Source organism: Acomys minous (assembly GCF_964271855.1).
Source record: "Acomys minous genome assembly, contig: scaffold_86, whole genome shotgun sequence".
NCBI lineage: Eukaryota > Metazoa > Chordata > Mammalia > Rodentia > Muridae > Acomys > Acomys minous.
This window is the reverse complement of record NW_028182125.1, coordinates 114,685-135,000: the sequence shown is the minus strand read 5'-3', so window position 1 is coordinate 135,000 and position 20,316 is coordinate 114,685. Positions and strand designations below refer to the sequence as shown.

The 20,316-nt window shown below is 43.6% G+C and overlaps 1 protein-coding gene, 1 long non-coding RNA gene and 1 pseudogene across 3 annotated transcripts; all 3 read right to left on the bottom strand.

The window, feature by feature from the left end:
* Positions 1-488: 488 nt before the first annotated feature.
* Positions 489-8,174, bottom strand: LOC311591818 (large ribosomal subunit protein eL32-like; annotated as a pseudogene). The gene is made up of 3 exons: positions 8,147-8,174; positions 6,905-7,033; positions 489-2,235 (listed from the first exon to the last, which is right to left on the bottom strand). The product of its transcript is annotated as a large ribosomal subunit protein eL32-like (transcript).
* Positions 8,175-9,489: 1,315 nt separating this feature from the next.
* On the bottom strand, positions 9,490-18,571 carry LOC311591820 (N-acylneuraminate-9-phosphatase-like). The gene is made up of 2 exons (XM_084803443.1): positions 18,413-18,571; positions 9,490-10,639 (listed from the first exon to the last, which is right to left on the bottom strand). The coding sequence occupies exons 1-2, from the start codon at positions 18,500-18,502 to the stop codon at positions 9,983-9,985; spliced, it is 747 nt and encodes a 248-aa protein (XP_084659569.1). The 5' UTR covers positions 18,503-18,571; the 3' UTR covers positions 9,490-9,982.
* Positions 14,941-18,405, bottom strand: LOC311591821. Its single transcript, XR_014777234.1, has 4 exons — positions 17,802-18,405; positions 16,646-17,222; positions 15,568-15,746; positions 14,941-15,147 (listed from the first exon to the last, which is right to left on the bottom strand). It is a non-coding gene; the product is annotated as an uncharacterized lncRNA (long non-coding RNA).
* Positions 18,572-20,316: the final 1,745 nt, after the last annotated feature.

The window sequence follows — 20,316 nt, the reverse complement described above, 5'->3', positions numbered from 1 at the left end:
CTTCTCCTACTTCATTTTGTTAGACAGAGTCTTTCTGTGTGGACCAGCCAGGTCTGGAACTTGCAATCCTCCTGTCCCAAATTAGTTTGTTTTCCAAGTATCAGGATTATAGGCACATGCCACCATACTCTACTCCTTTCTTTCTTTCCCCGTTGTTTGTCTAGTGGCTGGAGCATGTGGCAACAATGGGGATGAAAGAGAGGGACAGATCAGCTAAGATGTTGACTTACTCCAGTTTTTGTTACTATAAAGATACTTGTAGCTGGGTAATAATAAAGGAGAGAGTTTAATTGAGCTCAGAGTTTTCAGGGCTGAAGGTTGATGGTCAGGTGGTCCCAACTGACATTGGGAGGCTACAGAGTTGTCTCGGTGGTTATGAATGGAAGCTGTCCTGCCAGAGAACTGACATTCAGTTCCCAGCTCTCTATTGGCTGTCTCATGACTGCCTGTAGTTCGGCTCTAAGGGATCTGACACTGTTCTTCCTAAAGAGTGGCTGAACTTCACCCCATGGCCTTTAATGAGTCTACATTGCAGATAGTGGAAGCCAGATTCAATAACCTTCATCCAACCTCCTCATGGAGATCACAGTCCTTGCTCCCCTCCTCCAGGAAAATCTTGCATAAGTGATTCAGTAGAGCGTCCTTCATGCTAATGAACCAAGCTGTCTTCCCATTGACTGGAGTCTGTCCACCTATCAGTTGTGTTCAGATCTCCACACATTAAAAAAAAGTCATTACATTTCTTCATTCACGTGTGTGTGTGTGTGTGTGTGCGTGTGTGTGTGTGTGTGTGTGTGTGCATTCACGTGTGTGTGTGCATGCGTGTGTGTGTGTGTGTGTGTGTGTGTGTGTGTGTGTGTGTGTATTCCATTCTCCCCTTCCACTATCTGGATCCCAAGGGTTGAATGCAGGGCTCGGTTGACTTCATCAGCTGAGGCATCTCACTAGCTCCAGCTCTGTCACTTTTCAAGAAGACATCCCAGGCACCTGCAACATCCTGTCCTTTGACTAACTGTCCTACTCTGCCATTTCTTGTCCTGTAAGTTCTGTGCTGCTCAAGGTCACAGTTAGGATTAACTTCTCCAAACTAACTTGAAAGGCCCCACCACGAGGGATGTGCCTGTGCACCACAATTCCCACAGCACCTAGCAGGAAGTCTGACAACAGTCAGGCTCCATGTTTCACTTAATTCTGTGATAGATTGTATGAGGTCTGACAATGATTCCCATCCATGTTACTTGGAAAAACAGTTTCTATAAAACAGACTTTTTTTTTCTCCAATGAATTTTTCAGCATGAAATATATGGAGTTAAGACACGCCAGCAACCTTCACACAGTTGTGCTTAGACAAATGGCCACAGAGACTGCATCTTGTTTTTGGTTTTGCAATGCTGTTAGTGCATATTCATCTTCCACCGAGCAATTAAATATGAATTATCAAAACTGTATTCCTGAAAACAGAACTTTATCTTTTAAAAGAAAAATTGTACAGGTATGGTGGCACACACCTTCAATCTCAGCACTCACAAGGCAGAGGCAGGTGGATCTTTGTGAGTTTAAGGCCAGACTGAACTACCTAGGGAGTTGCAGGACAGCCATGGATACATGATACAGCGACCTGGAATGTTCTGTGTGTGTGTGTGTGTGTGTGTGTGTGTGTGTGCGCGCGCGCGCACGCGCGCGCACACACACAGTTTTTGTGGTTTTATTTAAACACAAATAAAACACACACTCAAGCCATCTACTCATTTTCTTCGCTGCATAGCCTGGCGTTGGGATTGGTGACTCTGACGGCCAGCTGTGCTGCTCTTTTTACCATGGCTTTTCGGTTCTTGGAGGAAACATTGTGAGCAATCTCAGCACAGTAAGATTTGTTGCACATCAGCAGCACTTCCAGCTCCTTCACATTATGGACCAGAAACTTCCGGAAGCTGCTAGGCAGCATGTGCTTGGTCTTCTTGTTGCTCCCATAACCAATGTTGGGCATCAGGATCTGGCCCTTGAATCTTCTCCGCCCCCTGTTGTCAATACCTCTGGGTTTCCGCCAGTTTCACTTAATTTTGACTTATCGGTCTGACTGGTGCCTGATGAACTTCTTGGTCCTCTTTTTAACGATCTTAGGCTTCACCAGAGGCCGGAGGGCAGCCGCAAAGGAGATGGCAGCCACCTCGCAAGCAGTGCCGAGGAAGAAGGAAGCCCTGGAATGTTCTTTAATTTGAGTTTGTCTGGCATTACCTGATGCTTAGATTAGTATTATGGGCTTTGCGGAAGAACAGAAATAAGCGTCTTTGTCACCGCATCATATCACATCATATCTAACAGGGACAAGATTTTGGGGACCACATTTTTCTTTGTGGTCTAGCCTGGTTTTGAATATGTGAGCTTGACCAATCCTCCCACCTCTGCCTCCCAAGAATCGAGGGCTGCTGGTGTGCACTGCTGCATCTGGCTACTTGACCTTATTGGCGATGTTAATCTTGACTGCTGGGATTCTCTTGGTTCAGGTGTTGACTGCCAGGTTTCTCCTCTAGAGTCTCAGTTTTCCATTCCATATTCTGTTCTTTGGAAGCAAGTTACAAATTCAGCCCACACTCTGGGAGAGGATTACATTACATCTTTTTTTGGGGGGGGGAGTACTTACATATATTAATTAGTATTCTTTATAGGGAAGACTTATCTCTTATTTCCCATTCACTTATTTTTTTAACCATTTATTTACTTCAGCATGGACTCCTGGATACTTATACTCCTATTATTTCATAGTTCACAGAGTTCCATCTTTAGCTCTTAGGGCCTTTTTTTTTTTTTAACTTTGACATGGTATTTCCTCAAAATTTGGCACTGTTCATTGTTCCAGCCTCCTCCTATTTTCCTTGTTTTACTACTAACATCAGGCCATATCTTTAAAAAGCCGTGGTTTCTTTCACTGGAGAATCAGATTTAGAGAATAAGATTTCATACGTATCAATTTACCACACTCATATTCCATCTCTTTGCTCTTTCCTCTTTTCCTACTGTTCATCTTCTTTCCCGCAAATTAACCTTCTTTTACATTGCATATGAAAATATTTATATGCAGATTCTGCATGAGAATGAACAGATTTCCCCATTATCCTTTCTTTTGCTCTCTCCACATTGCCATTCCTTCAGACCAGGCTCTACCCTCTCCCCGCCACAGTACCTCAGGCTGTTTCATGTCTTACATATATTATTAAAATTCCACATCTGAGACAAAACAAATATTTGTCTGAGCTTGGCTTACTTTGCTTAACACGATGATTTATATAGCTCCATTGACTTTTCAGCTTTTAGGCTGGTTCCAACTTTGACTACGCGGAAAAGAAGTGCACAAGAATTTCTGGTTTTTACTTACTTTGATTCCTTTGGGTATATACTTAGGAGTTGTATAGCTGGATCATAAAATAGTTTTAGGGCTTTTGTTTTGTTTTTTGAGACAGGGTCTCACCTGAACTTGCTTTGTAGCCCAGGTTGGTCTCAAAACCATATACTTACGCCTCTGCCTCCCAAGTGCTGGGATTACAGCAGTGTCCCACCACATTCTGCTTGGTTTTCAGATCTTTGAGGAACTTCCATGCTGACTGCCATAGAAGATACACTCACTTCAATTCCTACAATGGATGAAATTCCTACCAACAGCGAACAAAGGCTACCAGCATCTGTAGGTCATTTAGTAGTGTAGCCATTGTCATGATGTTAATTTTGCTAATCCACAGGCATGGGGGTTTCTTACCCTGTAGTAGGCACATTCAGACTTCTGGCATTGCAACATAATGTGGTCATCTATGAACTTCATGCTCAAGACCCTAACAATTAACTAAGAAATAAGTTTTGGTAAGTTCACAAATTTGTGTTGGCCATATTCATAATTTCACACACACACACATACACACACACACTTAACCGCTGAGCCATCTCTTTAGCTCCTCAAGGAACTTTTCAGTATCAATTATATGATAAAATGATTTGTCCTTAAATGTACTATATGCTGAATTACTGACATGTGTTATGTTGAGCATCTTGCAGCCCTGAAATGAGGCAAAGTCAGTTATAGTTTAAGATCTTTTTCTCTTTGAAATAAGGTTTTTAATATTTTTGTTTACTTTCACTATAGATATTAGTCTGTAGTTTTTTTTCCCCCTATATTCTTCTGTGGTGCTCAGTTAGGTGGCATATATTGAGTCCATCTGTATGTTTGATCTAATTTGGTTTGTGGTTTTGTTCTTACAACATTTTATTTCTCCCAGCCTCTCTGAGTGGTACTGACTGAACAGATAGATGACTTAACTGTTAAAAGAAGCAGGTGTTTTTCAAAGGACCAGAGTTTGATTCCCAGTACCCACACTATCTGTTAACTCCATTTCCAGGAGATGTGATGTCTTCTTCTGCCCTCTGCTGGCAGCAGGATATACACATGATGCACAGACATAGATACAGGCAAAGCATCCATATACATAAAATAAAAATGAAAATTTAATGAAAACATTCCCTGTGAGGATCCACAGATAAAAAATGGGAGATAACCAAAGCAAGAGACGTACGAGTCATGAAACTGAAATTTAAGAAATGGGGCAAAGCACTATAGTGTGTACTATAAATTTAAATATTACTTAAGATAAATGCTGCAGTTGTAAATGAATGAAAGAAAAGAAGGGGAGAGAGGTTAAGAGAAGGGACACCAAAGAGTTAAAGTAAAAAGATAGGTGGCAGAGAACAATGTTCTCAAGAGGGATGGAAAAGCTCGAGGCAGTTTTAAAACTGATTGTCCATCAACAAAGATGTGCAGAGACAATGCATATAAATACAGGAGACAAGAGGTGGCCAAGTGTGGTGGCACATGCCTTTGATCCCAGCACTCGAAAGCAGAAACAGGCAGAGCCTTGGGTTTAGGACAGACAAGGCTACAAAAAAAAAAAAAAAAAAAAAAAAAAAAGCTTTGTATTAATCCCATTGGTCCTCAAATTGTAGCGATCCTCCTTGCCTCCAAAAAGAACTGGATAAAAGCTTTTAAAAAATATAGTTGCCAGGCATGGTGGCACACTATATTCCCAGTAACCAGGAGGTAGAAGCAGGCCAATCTGTGATTTCCAGAACTGCAAAGGCTACACAGCGAGGCCCATCTCACAACCCATCTCACAAAGAAACAAACTACTACTAAAAGAATAAGGAAAAAGTCTCTCTGAGCCTTAAGACACAAAAGGAAAAACATCAAGTGTTAGAGAAAATTTTCTTGATCTTCTAAATTTTGGGTCTCTTAGGTAAGTTGGGGAAATGGAGAGGGAATCTGGGTCAGATACCCACGGAAGCTGTCCTCCCTTTAGGGGAGTCCCTTCTCTGTATCCAGAGCTTACAATTACACATACAGCCTTCTCTCTACTCTCCACATAGCTTTATTACACACACACACACACACACACACACACACTGCACTTTTCCTAAAATGTTGAAGACAGCCTTCTTTACCCTGCTTGGGCCTATTCGCAGCCTGTTCCCCCAACCCCACTGCCAGCCCTCCCGCAGCCTGTTTTTGATGGTGCATCCAAGCTGTGCAAATTTTACTTCACTATCTCTCATGAAGATTTTATTCCTCAAGCAGACTGGCGTTACGTCTTTGGAGGTGGTGACCTCCTCCTGGCTGCTGAGGAGCATAAACTGATGCTGGGCAGAATTCATTCTCCAGAAACGTTCCCTTCCTTCTCTGCCCCCAGCAAATGTTTTGATTGCTTCCAAATCAGATTAGAAGTTAGGACCCATAGAGCAGCTCTTGTTTGACCTTCTTTTGAAATTCATCTATACAGTACATGCATGCTTATGTGCCAGGATATTACAGTCAACACCTGGAACTAAGTCGGTAGACAGGAAGCAAACCAGGGATTCCTTGGAGTTCTCAAAGCAGCTGGTTAGGGCTCATTTCTTATCAGAGCTCTTCCAGACGTTCTAAGAGTATAAGGGGAGAAAGAAAAGGATGTAAGAGAACTGATGGGAACCTTTCAGTGCTGGAGGATAGAAGCCAGGACCACACACGTGCCAGGCAAGTCCTCTATCACTGACCTGTAGCCCACTATACTCCAGCCCTATTTCCTTGAACTTCTAGTCTGTGAGTCCATTTCTCAAGCGGGACATGTAGCCCAATGGTGGAACTCGGGACTGGGACACTGGCATGCATCCTCTGCAGAGCATTAAGTGGTTAAGAGGCCTGTGGCAGGGGCATGAAAGACAGTGGACAACATGCATGAAATGTCCCTTAGTTCTCACTGAGCCAAGGACATGGGGCATCTGCAGCCATGCAGAACCCTCCCTAGACCCACCTTTTGAGGCCAGTGATGGGAAGACAGCTCCCTATGCAACAGGAGGACAACCATCCATGACTACAGCTGTCTAGGAAGGGCCCACGCATTCACTAGGCTCCTGGAGGCTGCAGAGCTCACTCAGCACAGGGGCAGGCTTATTGTGCCCCGTCCTGCTCCAACCAACCAAGAGGGGATGAGTGTGGGAGAAAGATGCAATCACCCATTCTTCATCCCTCAGCAATGAGACCCTTGAAGGTCTGACTAGACCCTGAGAAGGTCCACTGCTGCAGAGGAGAGTGGGCTAATCCTTTGTGCTGGGCCCTTCGTATTTCTGAATCACTTCTGATTCTTTGACCGAGTGATCACATAGCTGTTCAGTGGGAACAAGCAGAAGCTAATTTTTAATCCCCTCCTCCCCCCTTGGAAGAAGGCCTCACCCAAGTAGATACTAAAGGAATAGTAAGTAGATACAGAAGAACAGAGATGGCTACCTCTTCCTTGCCTCAGGGCACTTCCAGTTGGTCCGTTGTGAAACATCCAATGTTCTCTGCTTCCTGAGTGTAGGCAGAGTAACTAGCTGCCTCCTACTCTCACACCTTTGGTGACATGGCCCGAGCCTAAAGTTGAGAACTGCCCTTCATCCAGGTCAGGAATTGGTGCTAGCATCTTATCTGTAAGGTTCCGCTGACTTTTGAGGGTGAAAGAAACCACAATGACATCTTTATCTGTCCAATGGGAAAAGGAACATTCAGGATAATTGAAAAAGCTCTTGAAAAATTTTAAGTATGATACTAGTAGGGGGTAGGGCTCTAAGGATTGCAAGATAAAGTTGATTAATGTCTCACAAAGTTAACTGGAGCAAACAACGTGTGAAGTGAGAGTCTAACATCTGAACAACAATAGTTCCACAAAGAGACCCAACCTCAACAAACCCCAAAGTAGTAGGGAGGCATTCAAAATACGCAACGGTTGCTGGGGAGATCCTCAGTGGTTAGGAGCACTGGCTGCCCTTGCAAGACTTGGTTTCGGTTCCTAGCACCCAAATAGGGGCTCAAACTGTCTCTACCCAATTCCAAGGAATCCGATGCCCTCTTCTGACCTCTGCACATATGTGGTACACACATGTGCATGCAGGCACAACATTCAAACACATTCATAAAGCATTTCCCAGGACCAAAGAGTGTAAGTTTTTAGAAGTGTTCAGAGGGCCAACTAAACATTCTCATGAATGCACAGCACCGTGGAAAGTTCCTAGAGCCACAAGAGGAAAAGAACCTCACCACACACAAATGGCTGGAGAGCATAACTAACACCTTGGCAAGTCAGAATGAAAACGCCTGGATGTGAACTGTTAGAGCAATCAAGGACACTTTCAAGCATTTAAGATCTTGGTAATTTTGCCTTGCCTTATTTCTAAGGAAACTAGACAAAGATGCCCAGCCTCCAAACGAAAGAAATAAAGAGGTGACACAGGCCACAGACAACTGGAAACCCAAACCAAGAGATAAAAGGGGAAGCACAGGATAGGCCTACCACCAGACTGGGAGCAAGCCAGTCCAGACTGGGCAGGAGCTAGGGGTCTATGGCTGAGCTGGATTCCTTCACCTCATGAGCCTTTCTGTCATTCTCTTTTCCTCAGACGTGTGTGTGTGTGCGCGCGTGCACATGCGTATGAGTAAAATACATTCCCATTTTAAAAAATGGAGTGATATATACCAAGGTATCACACACTGCATGAATAAATAACATACAAGACTGTACTTAAATGGCATATATTAAAATGCTATTTATAGATGAATGTGTCTAAGGAGTTATGAAAAAGATTTTTTTCCCAATACTGAGGACCAGATCCAAGGACTTGTGCATGTTGGTTGAGTACACTACTACGGAGCACACTCCAGCCTGAAAAAGGTTTACTGAGAGGTACAAATCAACTTGAAGGTCATTAATCAAGTAATTCTTCAAGAAAATTGTTGCAGGATCTATCTATTCTCGCATAGTGGAGAAGTCCACGGACTTGAAACATACCTATCTCTGTCAATACCCAGCTAGCTGCCCTGCCCACATCCTCTTAGCCGCAGTGCCTTAGGACCTCTGGACAACTGAGAATTTCTGGCTTTGTATGAGCATGCGTTCCCTGGCAAACTATAAGATAATATAGATGAAAAAATTTTATCATTGTTTAATATTAAAGAATTCTAACACCTTAAAAATCATTAGTGTATCACAGGCCTATTCAAATACTTTTTACTATGTAACATTCCACTCAGAAGGCAGAACAGCAAATTGTCTGGGGTCCACTATGAAGACAAATAAATTTACTCTTTATGTCCCCTAGATTACTTTTGCTGAACAATTGTTAGCATCTTAGGAGTGATGAACATTCACAGTTAGTATAGTATGACCTTGGATATCTGTGTCTACTGCTTGTGGGGTACCTAGAAGTAATATTTACTTCATTATTGTTTTTTCCTTTATTAACCACCCATTCCAAGTCTAGTCCTGAAATCATGAAACTAGGTATCCTAACAGTCTCATGGGAGAAGTTCTCTGGTTGCCAGTGTTGCCATAGAGCACTAATCAAGTGCCAAATGAGCTGAGGAGGATCTGAGACACAGTGCTTCCTCAAGGTGTGGAAAACAAACTTAAGACAGAGGTGGCTATGAGAGCCACTCAAGTGCTTGTTTGGTTGTTTTGCTTTTTTGAGACTACTATGTAGCCCTGGCCAGACTTGGACTCAAGAGATCCACCTGCCTCTGCCTACTGAGATTAAATGTGTGTACCATAGTTGGACATGGTGGCGCAAGCCTGTAATCCCAGCACTCAGGGAGGCAGAGGCAGGCAGATCTCTGTGAGTTCAAGGCCATCCTGGTCTACAAAGGGAGTCCAGGACAGCCAAGGTTACACAGAGAAACCATGTCTTGAAAGACCAAACCAAACCAAACAAGGTTTGTGTACTACTAAGACCAGTTCCAACACCTAACTTTCTCTACTAGTTCAGTCACCGGCAAAACTATTCACGAGATGAGACCAGTGGGGAGATGGCCTGGTCAGAACACGTGGAGCTAATTCTCTTCTTATGGATCCAAAGGAACAAAATGACTAATGCCACGTGGCCAGAGAAAGGCAGTCCCACCAGCTCACTCCAGAAGAATGAGAATGGTGTTGAAAAGTTCACTACTTTTCAAAAATCAAAAAAGTTTGATTTTTAATAGTTTTTTCCAAACTATAACAATCTGCTTTGTTTACACCACAGATAACCAGCCCTTAAAAGTCATGCAGAAAATTAGATAATAGATAAGTACACAGTAGGAAAAATATAATTTCACTTTGAATTGTCTTGATCTGTATGATTTAGTACTTATATTGACTCTGAATCTCAATTTTAGACTATTTTTAAAAAATTATCTATTTCTATTCTATAAACAAGTATATAAGCTATCCTAACTTTCTTCAAGTTTTTTCAAGTACACAATTAAAACCTGGACTTCAGATATGAACACAAGAGTATGGTTATCAACAGCAACAGGGTCGGGAGGATCTTCACAGCGTGGTTGTGAATCTCTTACCCACATTATTCTTAGAACTGAATCAAATATGCATAATGCCTTAGCTTCCTTTAGTTCTAGCCCTGGAAACTGGCTCTGACCATGGTCACTGTGTCTCCTGTGTGTTTACACAGATTTGCTGACTTTGCAATCTATGCTCTGCAAGAGGGCAGGTAATTCCAGCACAGAGGAAACCATGTAGTGAGGCACGGGGGATGATGTCAGTGGAGCTCTTCCACTCTTGTTTATCCAGACTGTGGCTTTCAGTCCTGCATTGAGGCCTCCTTGTATATCAGTTTCTAGTGTGTCACCAACCATGACGCAGTCCCCAGGCTGCACTCCAAGGAGATCACAGCAGTGATAAAATATGGAAGCTGCCGGTTTCTCTTCTTTCTGCTCTCCTCCTACAACAATAGCATCAAAGTACGACTGGCAGGCACACGCCTCGATCTTCTCCCTCTGTGTCTGTCTGTCACCGTTTGTTAACAAGAGCAGGCGGACCTCTTTGCGAAGTTCACTGAGCATGGCTTTGACATCTTCTGCTAGGGTCATATGCTCTAAATGTGTAGATTTCCACAGGAAATAACACTCTTCTGCCAATTTCCTGTTGCCAGTCCCACCTTTGGTTTCCTGGATTGCTTCTTCCCAGTGTGAAGTCCTGACCTCTGTGATGCACGGGCTGTAAAAATGGAGACATTCCCTGCTGAGTTTAACTTGAACTTTATCGCATATGCTTTCAGCCCCTTCTTTGTAGTGGTACTTTGACTGTAGGAGCTTTATTACCTAGGCAGAGGGAAATAACATGGTCAGCACACCTTCTCTCTAACACTTACGTATTGGGCAGCACAGCCTTCCCATTACCGCGCCATCTCTACAGGGAATTGGTCTCCTTTTAGAGACAGCAAATTAAAAACGCTCCGCCCCTGAGACAATCAGTCATACATGTACCATCATTTTGCCCAACGGCCCCCCTCCCAACCCCCCCCCCCCCCCCCGTCTCTGTCTAAGATGATCCTTAAAAAAAAAATGATTTACTTATTTTTATTTCAAGTGAATTGGTGTTCTGCCTACATGTATGTCTGTATGAGCGTGTTGGCTCCTTTGAAGTAACAGACAGCTGCGAGTTGCCATGTGGATGTTTGAACCAAACCCTGGTCCTCTAGAAGAGAAGCCAGTGTTCTCAACCACAGACCCACCTCTCCAGCCCCTTCACACAAGCCAAAAACAAGCTTTCATTTGTTTGATAGCCTACTATGTCTCATACTGGTCATAAAGACACCATAATAAGAAAATAAGAATTTTGCTTATGAGCTAGTGAAACATTTTAATAACTTCCCAAAAGTAATTTTTATAACACACACACACACACACACACACACACACACACACACACACGTCACGAGTACTGGAGATGGAACCAAGGGCCTTGCCTACATTAGGTACACTCTTCAACCGAATTACAGCCCCAGCTCTATTACACTACATTGTTACCCATTTGGTCTATCTTTTAACATTTATGAAGGACTGGAAAGTTGGTAGCTTTATGGCCAAATAGGTACACACTTTCTTAACATTCGCTACAACTCTACAATTCCCTTTTCAAGACAACATAGTGGAAGGTGAGTAGTGTTAAAAGAAAAAGAAAAAGAAAAAGTTTTCCTGAGCTGTGATTTGAATCCACATCTGCCTGCTTCCACAGCAAACATGCTGGCCAGATAATATGCCCAGATCCCTGGAGACAGGGTCCCTTGACCCTGGGGCATCATATCTTATAGGAGAAGGAAACAAATAGGTAACCATTATTGACTGATGCTCGTTTGGATGCCACTGACAGTTGAATGCACAAGAACTATGGAAATAAACTGAATTCCTTCTTAAGAGTAGTTGAATAAAGTTTGGCAGAGAGGTCACAACTAAAACAAGAGTTGACAAGTAGATAACATGGGCATGGGAGGAGGTTTAATTCATTCTACTAAAAACCAACAAGGGCACGGAGTTCTGACCCAAAAAGGCAAACTGAGCTGAGCCAAAATGGAAGGCATAAGGAAGAAAGGATATGCTAGACGGCCCCTGAACAGAGATGCTCAGAAAATCCCTTCTGCAACCATGTTCCCACATATGCCCACTATTCATACTCCAACTAGCAGGGCTGTCCACAGACGTATCCATGCATGTGAACTGGGGCTCAAGTGTTGCCCTGGGAACAGCATCCAACCAACCACAGGCAGAAACTGTGGATAAATGTCATGCCTTCACTGCTTCTTGTAACAAATGATTCACGTTCTACAGCGTCATCCCAGACAGGGGTCTCACTTCAGCAGGCACCAGATCATTGATTTACATCATAAGAGCCATCCCTACTCTTATCTCCCACATCCTTCCTAGGATCTCCTCCCAGTGAACTACCTACTCTGAAGGATATGCTTCTAAAGCCAGCCATATCAAGGCAAGTATTGATCTTCCAAAATGAGTGCAAGGCGTTGTACTATGACGGCTAGGAGTGGTGGTCCGCAGCCGCTAGCATGCGTAAGGCCTGTACCATCCGCAGCCGCTAGCATGCGTAAGGCCTGTACCACCATCCAAAAGCCACATATGTTGAAGCAAAGCAGTCCAATTAGTAAAAATGACATTGAGAACAAGGGGCACACTCCTAACTCCAACAAAACTCTACATCCTGAAAAGGAGCAAGATAAAGTGAGACACACACCCTCTCTTTTTAACACCATAGGAATCCCTTCTAACAGGGAAGGAAGTACTTCAGGCTATTTGTGTCCATCAATTGTATAGACTCTGTAGCCCAGGCTGGTCTTGAACTTATAGTCATCTTCCTGCCCCAGTGTCCAAGAAGGAAAATCCTATTACTCAAGACAAATATGTGAGCTCTAAAAATTTAAGGTAAAAGCAAAACACAGAAATTAACCTTTTCAACTCGATGGTTGTGCCACCATGTTTAAACAAAAATAAAAACACATTAAAAAAAAAAGTATGCAACTCAATCACTCTTTAGCTATAAGCAAAGAGCCCTCTCAAAGTGTCAGCAGCCCACTATTACATGGTGAAGACACAAGCCTGGTTGACAGAGAATAGAAAGCAGCAATGACAAGTTAACAATCCCGGTTACTGCAGCTGGCCACCCCATAGCCTCACTCTGGAGACCCTGTAAATGGGGTCAAGCAGCTTCGAAGGCACAGCATACCCTTCCCTAAGTTCCAAAACCTTTCCTGACCACAGCTTTAAAATTTCCACTACTCATAACCAGTACTGCTACATGGCAACTAATAACTGATTCATTACCATAGTGTTTTAATCACATTGGCATTCTGTCTTAGTCACTGCCCTATTGCTATGAAGAGTAACCACCAAGGCAACTCTTAGAAAAGAAAGCATTTAATTGGAGCCTTGCTTACTTTCAAAGGCTTAGTCTGTTTGTCATCATGGTGGGAATCAGACAGGCACGGTGTTGGAGCTGGACCTGAGAGCCACATCCTGATCTGCAGGCAAAGATGCCGCCCTGGAATGGGCTTTTGAAACCTTGAAGCCCCACCCCATCACACACTCCCTCCAACAAGGAAGCACCCACCCCCACAAGGCCATACTTCCTGCTCCTTCTAATCCTTTTTTAAACCTGTCACCTCCTGATGACTGAACATTCAAATATGGGTGCCATTCTTACTCAAACCACCACACACCTAGGGCTGGGGGATGGCTCACTGATTAAAGTATTTACCTTCTGAATGCAAAGACCTGAGTTCAATTTGTAGAAGTCATGAGAAAATACTGATAATCCCAAATGCTTGAAACTGCAGCACTGCTGTAGTCTAGACGGGAAGATACCCAAGGTTCACTAGCTAGCCAGCCTCACCTAATTAGTGAGCTTCAGTCCAAAAAGAGACCCTGGGGCATGAGGGTCTCTTCTAGCCTCTATGTGTGTACACACATATTGTGTACACTCAGGAACCTACACTTATGCACATAAAATATTAACATCTTTAGAAAAAATATTTATCAGTCACCCATATATTATTAGTTCAAGCAGAAATACCACTTGAGTTGAATCAGCATATGTTATTACAAACTCTGCTAGCCCCTCACCGAGTGAGAATGAGTTTGGGTTCAATTGGAAGCGGAGGAAAGAGGCCTGGAACTTGAAGGTGTGAGGAAATGTTGTTCTAGGGGTAAGACAGGTTGGGAAAGAATTGCTGTAATGAAGGCCCTAGGTAACTACAAGCCTGAAGACAGGAGCCCTGTGACAGTGAGAGCGAAGGTCAGTCTAGATTAAAAATGCATTCACATCAAAACTCTAACACTGGGGCTGGAGAGTTGGCTCAGTGGTTAAGAGCACTGTCTGCTCTTCCAAAGGTCCTGGGTTCAATTCCCAGCACCCACATGGCAGCTCACAACTGTCTGTAACTCCAAGATCTGACACCTTCACACCAATGCACATAAATTAAAGTTAAATAAAAAAATATTAAAAAAAAAAAACATTCTAACACTGTAAACACATACGGAAAGGAAGGTCTTTTCTACTTCCCACTCCCTGAGACTAAAGCCACTATCACAAGAGTTAGGCTAACTGTGGTTTTACAGGACTCTTTGAGGGTTACTTTGGGAACTATATAACAATAACACTTTAAGAAAAGTAGAGCCAGGTATGGTGGTACACACTTTTAATCCCTGCACTCAGGAGACAAAGGAAGGCAGATCTTTGTGAGTTCCAGGCCAACCTGGTCTGCAAAGTGAGTCCAGGACAGCCAAAGCTACAGAGAGAAACCCTGTCTAGAAAAAAATAAAACCCAAAACAAAAGTATTTACCGAATGTCTGTTATTTGAATGTGAAGGGGCTAAATTAACTAACATACACATACAGGATAACTGCCAAATAGCCCAGAAATGTAAATAACCTTTGTTATTTTTTAAGATTTATTTTTATGTACCTGTATGTATGCGTATCTGCCACATGTGCAGGGCTGCCCATGGAGATCAGAAAGCATCAGGTCCCCTGAAGTTGGAGTACAGGTGGTTGTGAGGCAGCCAACCTGAGTGCTGGGATGTGAACTCAGGTCCTCTGGAAGAGCAGCAAGTGTTAAACCCTGAGCCATCTCTCCAGCCATTCTACTCCTTTTTTCTTTTTCCATTTTTCTTTACTGTTTTATAGACAGAATCTTATGTAGGCTGATCTCAAACTCTCTTTGTAGCTGAGGATGATCTTGAATTTCTAATTCTTTTGCCTCTACGTCATGTTGGGATTTCAGGTACGCACCATCATGCCTAGTTTTATATGATTCTGGAGCCTGAAACCAGGGATTTGTGCAAATTAGACAAGCGCTCTACCAAGTGAACTGCATCCTTGGCCCAGACAGATGGTCTTTGGTATTTCTAGTTAAACCAAACACTGCTCACTAAGGCCAAATGTGATGAATCTATTTTAAAAATGTAATCCATTGCCCCCTCTCCTTTTTCTAACATACTTGTAAATGCATTTATCATGTTCACAGTTATTTCTATTAAACATTTAATTTAGAAGTGATTTTTTAAATGTTTTCAGCGAGAATCTATATACACTTATGCGGGTTTCCTCTTGACTATAAAAGCATGCTGTAGTTTTTTCTTTTTGTTTTGTTTTTAATAACAATGACCCCCCAATAGGCTCATAAATTTGAATGTGTGATTTCCAGTTGGTGGACCATTTAGGAAGGATTAGGAGGTTTAACCTTGTGTCCTTGGGGATGGGCTGGTGACTTTTCAAATGCTAGGCCCAGACCAGTCTTGCTTTCTCTCTCTACCAATAACTTGCAAGTCAGATGTGAGCTCTCAGCTACTGCTTCACCACCACTGCTGCTGCCAGCTTGCTCCTTCCTCACCCTGGTGATCAGAGACCAACTTTCTGAAACTGTAAGAAAGCACCAAATTAAACCCTTTCTCTTCTAAGCTGGTAGTGGCACACGCCTTTAATCCCAGGACTCAGGAGGCAGGGACAGGTCGAGTTCTGTGAGTTTGAGGCCAGCCTGGTCTGCAAAGAGTCCAGGACAGCCAAGGCAATATATATAGAGAGAAACTCTGTCTCAAAAAGCCAGAAAAAAATAGGGGGGTAGGGGTGGCGGGGGGAGCCTTCTTCTGTGAGCTCCTAAGGCCATGGCATTGTCACAATAGAGCAGTAACTAAGATATGCCTAAAGAGAATGGAGAGAACTTGCTCAAATGATTCTTTAAAAAGTAAATTTGAAATATTCCTTACTAAGGCATAGTCCAGATGTTTTCCTAGCCCCCCCATAAATCATTCAGAATGGCTTATGACAGCTGGCATATATCTTTGGAATAGGTCAAAGCTTATAAGGAATATCATATACTTACAAGATAAAGTATTCATAAATTTAATTTTGCTAAATTCATAGACCACTTATAAATAAAAGAAGTTGTAAAAGAGCTAAGAGTGGTGATCTAAATTCTTATCCACCATCCATTTACCATTTACTACCTGTCAGAGATGATTAAGACAGCATATTCCCTGTTAGGAAACTCAGGATTCCGCTGTAGGCATGAGTCGCAAAAAGTATTGATAACATCCTCTAACAGGTGCAGTGAGATGCCAGAAGGAGGGGGAAAACAAAACATGGCACCAAAATACACAGTCAACAAGATGGAAAAATATAGTGGGTTGGTGTTGTTGCTTTTGAGATAGGACGTCACTATCCTGCCTGGTTAATCTCAAATTCTGGAGCTCTAGTGATATTCCTGCCTTAGTCTCTCAGATACATTTTTGTTTTTTAAAAAAATGAAAACCAAAACTCACCGTGGCAGGAATGCGGAGGACGAACTGAATGTGGTCAGCCTGAAGACAAGACCACACCAAAAACCTACATGGGAATGAGCCTTTCTGTACTTAAGGAGAGAACGAAGGGGACGGGAAGACAAGAGTGGACGGGACTTAGTTCACCGAATGAGCATTGGAAGCCACACGCTTCCCATGTATGGCACTGGAACTACTTGACAGTGCTATGCAGACTAACACTCAAGTGTTATAAGGACCTGAGGCTAAGCATAGACAGGGGCCTGCTGAGGCATGCGATTCAAACAAAATGTGAGGGTTTAAAGGCCTTTAACAAGAACCTAAACCAGGAACTGAGTTTGAAACACTGGGCTTAGCTGGATAAGAAACATGGGTTAAGTATGCAGTGTCTGCAGTTGGAGATAATGGAGGCAAAGCACACGGAAGTGCCTGAGTGAGTGTCAAAGTACAAGGGACAATCAACAGTGTGGAAAGCTTCCGTTGTGACTGATTCCAAACTGGGGTGGTGGCGCATCCCTTTAATCCCAGCACTTGGGAAGCTGAGGCAGGTGAATCTCTTTGAGTTGGAGGCCAGTCTGGTCTACAAAGAGAGTTCCAGGACAGCCAGGGCTGTTACACACAGAGACTATGTCTCAACATAGAAACCAAACAAACAAACAAACAAAAAAACCCAACCAACCAAACAAACAAACAAAAAAACCCAAAAAACCAAACCAAACCAAACCAACAAACAACCCCCCCCCAAAAAAAACAAACCTGATTCCAAGTGGGGGTTGGGGGAAGTAGCTCAGTGTTTAGGATGGCAAGGCCATGGGTTCAAACCTCAGAACCAAGAAAACACACACAAACCCACAAACCCACAACTAGTTCTAAATACCTAGTGAAGTTGGCACTTTAGGAGCAACCCAACTACATGACAAACGTGTTGTATTCTAATAGAAGAGACAGAAGCTACCTCCCCCTACAACAGGAAACATAAAGCAGACCTTATGGAGACAATGCTGTTGATTTTCCAAAAAAGAACATAGTTGTGCAGAAAAGCACGGTCCAAGGAGAGGTGTTGTGTTAAAATTTTTTAAAGTATGAGCCAGATACAAACTGCATGTGTGAAACGCGGTAAGAAATGGGAAAGGTTTAAGATCCGGATAAACAAAACTACCTGATGAAGCATAGGACCCTTAGTACCGAAAGGCTGGCTTTTGTAAGTGGGTTTCCACATCGGATACTCCTTCGCTTTCTCCTTGAAGGTGAAGGCAGAGGAAGGAAAGTTGGGGTGGATTAAGGACTGGAGAAGAGGAAGACGACCGACAGCATCTGTCACTACAGGAAGGTTGATGGGGATCAGCAATGCCTCACTACAAGATGCCCGCTCAGCATTTTAACTCCAGGGGGTTCTCTAAACCAGAAAGCCTGGAAGGCCAGAGGGAGGCCTGCAGGAGAAGGAAAAACAACAACAACAAACAAACAAACAAACAAACAAACAAAAAAGCAACGCTCTGATGTGGGCTAAGTCCAAGCCCGCCTCTCAGATGATGTAATTTCCCGGGCCAAAGCCTTGTCTGAACCTCTTCCCCCTAAACCCACCGCAGCCCATGGAGGAGGGCGCAGGGTCTGCTCCCGCGCGGTCCGAGCCGGGGTGACCGCAAGTGGCGGCGACTCTGCAGTCGTGGCGGTTCAGAGTCCAGCGCCTGGTCCCGCGCGCGTCCATCCGCACGCGGCGGGGGACCCGAAGGTGCGGAGCGGAGTGCTGGCCCGGCAGGGGGACGTTACCTCCGACATGCCTCTCCTGCTCGCCCCGGCAGTGTCGATGAGTGTGTTGTCCAGGTCGAAGAAGACCGCGCGGACCCGATTCAGCCCCATAGCCTCCGTCGCCCAACTACGCGCGCGCGAGCGACCGCCACCGCTCCGCGCATGCGCGAGGAGGCCAGGCCACCTGGGCGGAGCTTTCGGGGGTCACCAGACTTTCGGGAAGCTCCGGTGTCTCAGTGGAGATGGTCTCAATACCTGATGAACACAGGAGAGCGGTGTGACCACGCGATACTCAGATAATATAAATTTTATATAAGGCGCGCGTGCGCGACATGGGTTTCAGTGTATCGTGGTTTGTGCTGAGTTATAGATGGGTGGTTACAAGCTCGGTTTTCTCCACTAATGCTTGGTGGACTTGTTTTGGCTGAAAGGACGTCTGAACGTCTTTGAGGAACTCTCTATGCCCTTGGCTGACCTGTTTCTGGTGACCGCAGTCACGAGCTGGAGCACGAAGGTGTGCTGGATAGATAGCCTGTGATGTTTGCTTGTTTTCAAAGTGTGTATTTGTGATCCTGTGCACGCAAGTGCAAGTGTTGGCAGAGGACAGAAGAGGTCTTCAGATCCTCAGGAGCTGGAGTTACATGCGGCTGTGAGCTGCCCACCGTGGGTCCTGGGAACTGAACTTGGGTCCTCACTAAACTATTTCTCCAACTCTCTTTCCCCATCTTTGTTCATTTCCTTAAAACGTTGCAACCCAAGTCTTGTATGCCTATTAATTACATGGTTTTCTGGATATACCAAGAGAGTAAGGAACCTAGACAGTGTTAAGGCCCCCAGAAAGGCAATAACACAGTTTGCCTTCTGCTAGTTGAAATTAACTTTGATTTTTTTTTTTAATTAATAAAATTTGGAGTCACCATCAGTAGCCAGAAATTTATTGGCTCCATCTGTAGTGGATATAAATATGTGTTTGTTTTGATCCCAAGTGTAGGATAGATATTGGATGCTTTTGTTTTGTTTTATTTTGTTTTGTTTTTTAATCCCAACTGGCATGGAGAACAGCCTTGTGAGAGAATAGGTGATGTTTATCCATTTAAAAGTCAAACCACTTCTTTGGGGGTGGGGGCTTGATTTTTGACAGCTGAAAAACATCCTAATACACACTCTAAGAGGGAATTTAAAAAGATGTATGTATGTATGTATGTATGTATGTATGTATGTATGTATGTATGTATGTAATGAGACCACAACAAAAGGCTGGGGCTTTTTGCGTCTTGGTGTTGTTTGGCTGCTCATCTCTTCACTTCAAGATTCGGGGCTCTGAGTTCTGGCTGGATGCTGCTCCAGGTTCCAGCAGCAACTTAGGTGGAATTGCCTGTCTGCTAAAATCCTGCTGACTATGCCAGGGGAATCACTCCCAGGAACTAAATTCAACAAGATCTACATCTCCTGTTCCCATCAACCCCCTTTCTCTCCTATGTAGGGTAGGTAGGTTAAAAGGGAGGCATAAACATTTAAAGAACCCCAAATACAGTAGGTTTTAAAAAAGTTGGAGCCTACATCCATCAATGCTATAGACCTGATTTTGTTGAGCTTTCAAACGAGAAATGATCCTTACATTGTAAGTTGTTTAAAGAAAACAAAAAGTATTTTATGACATGTGAAAACTGGTTAAATTCAAATCTACTTGTCTATAATTTTAGTTTGTCAAATTAGCTTTGGTGGGGAGGTGGTTTCGAGATAAGGCTTTTCTGTAGCCTTGGCTGTCCTGGATTCGCTTTGTAGACCAGGCTGGATTCAAACTCAAAGGGATCCACCTGCCTCTGCCTCCTCGAATGCTGGCACTAAAGGCGTGCGCCACCACACCCAGCTTCCTTCCTTCCTTCCTTCCTTTTGTTCTTCCTTTTTCTTTTCTTTTCTTTTCT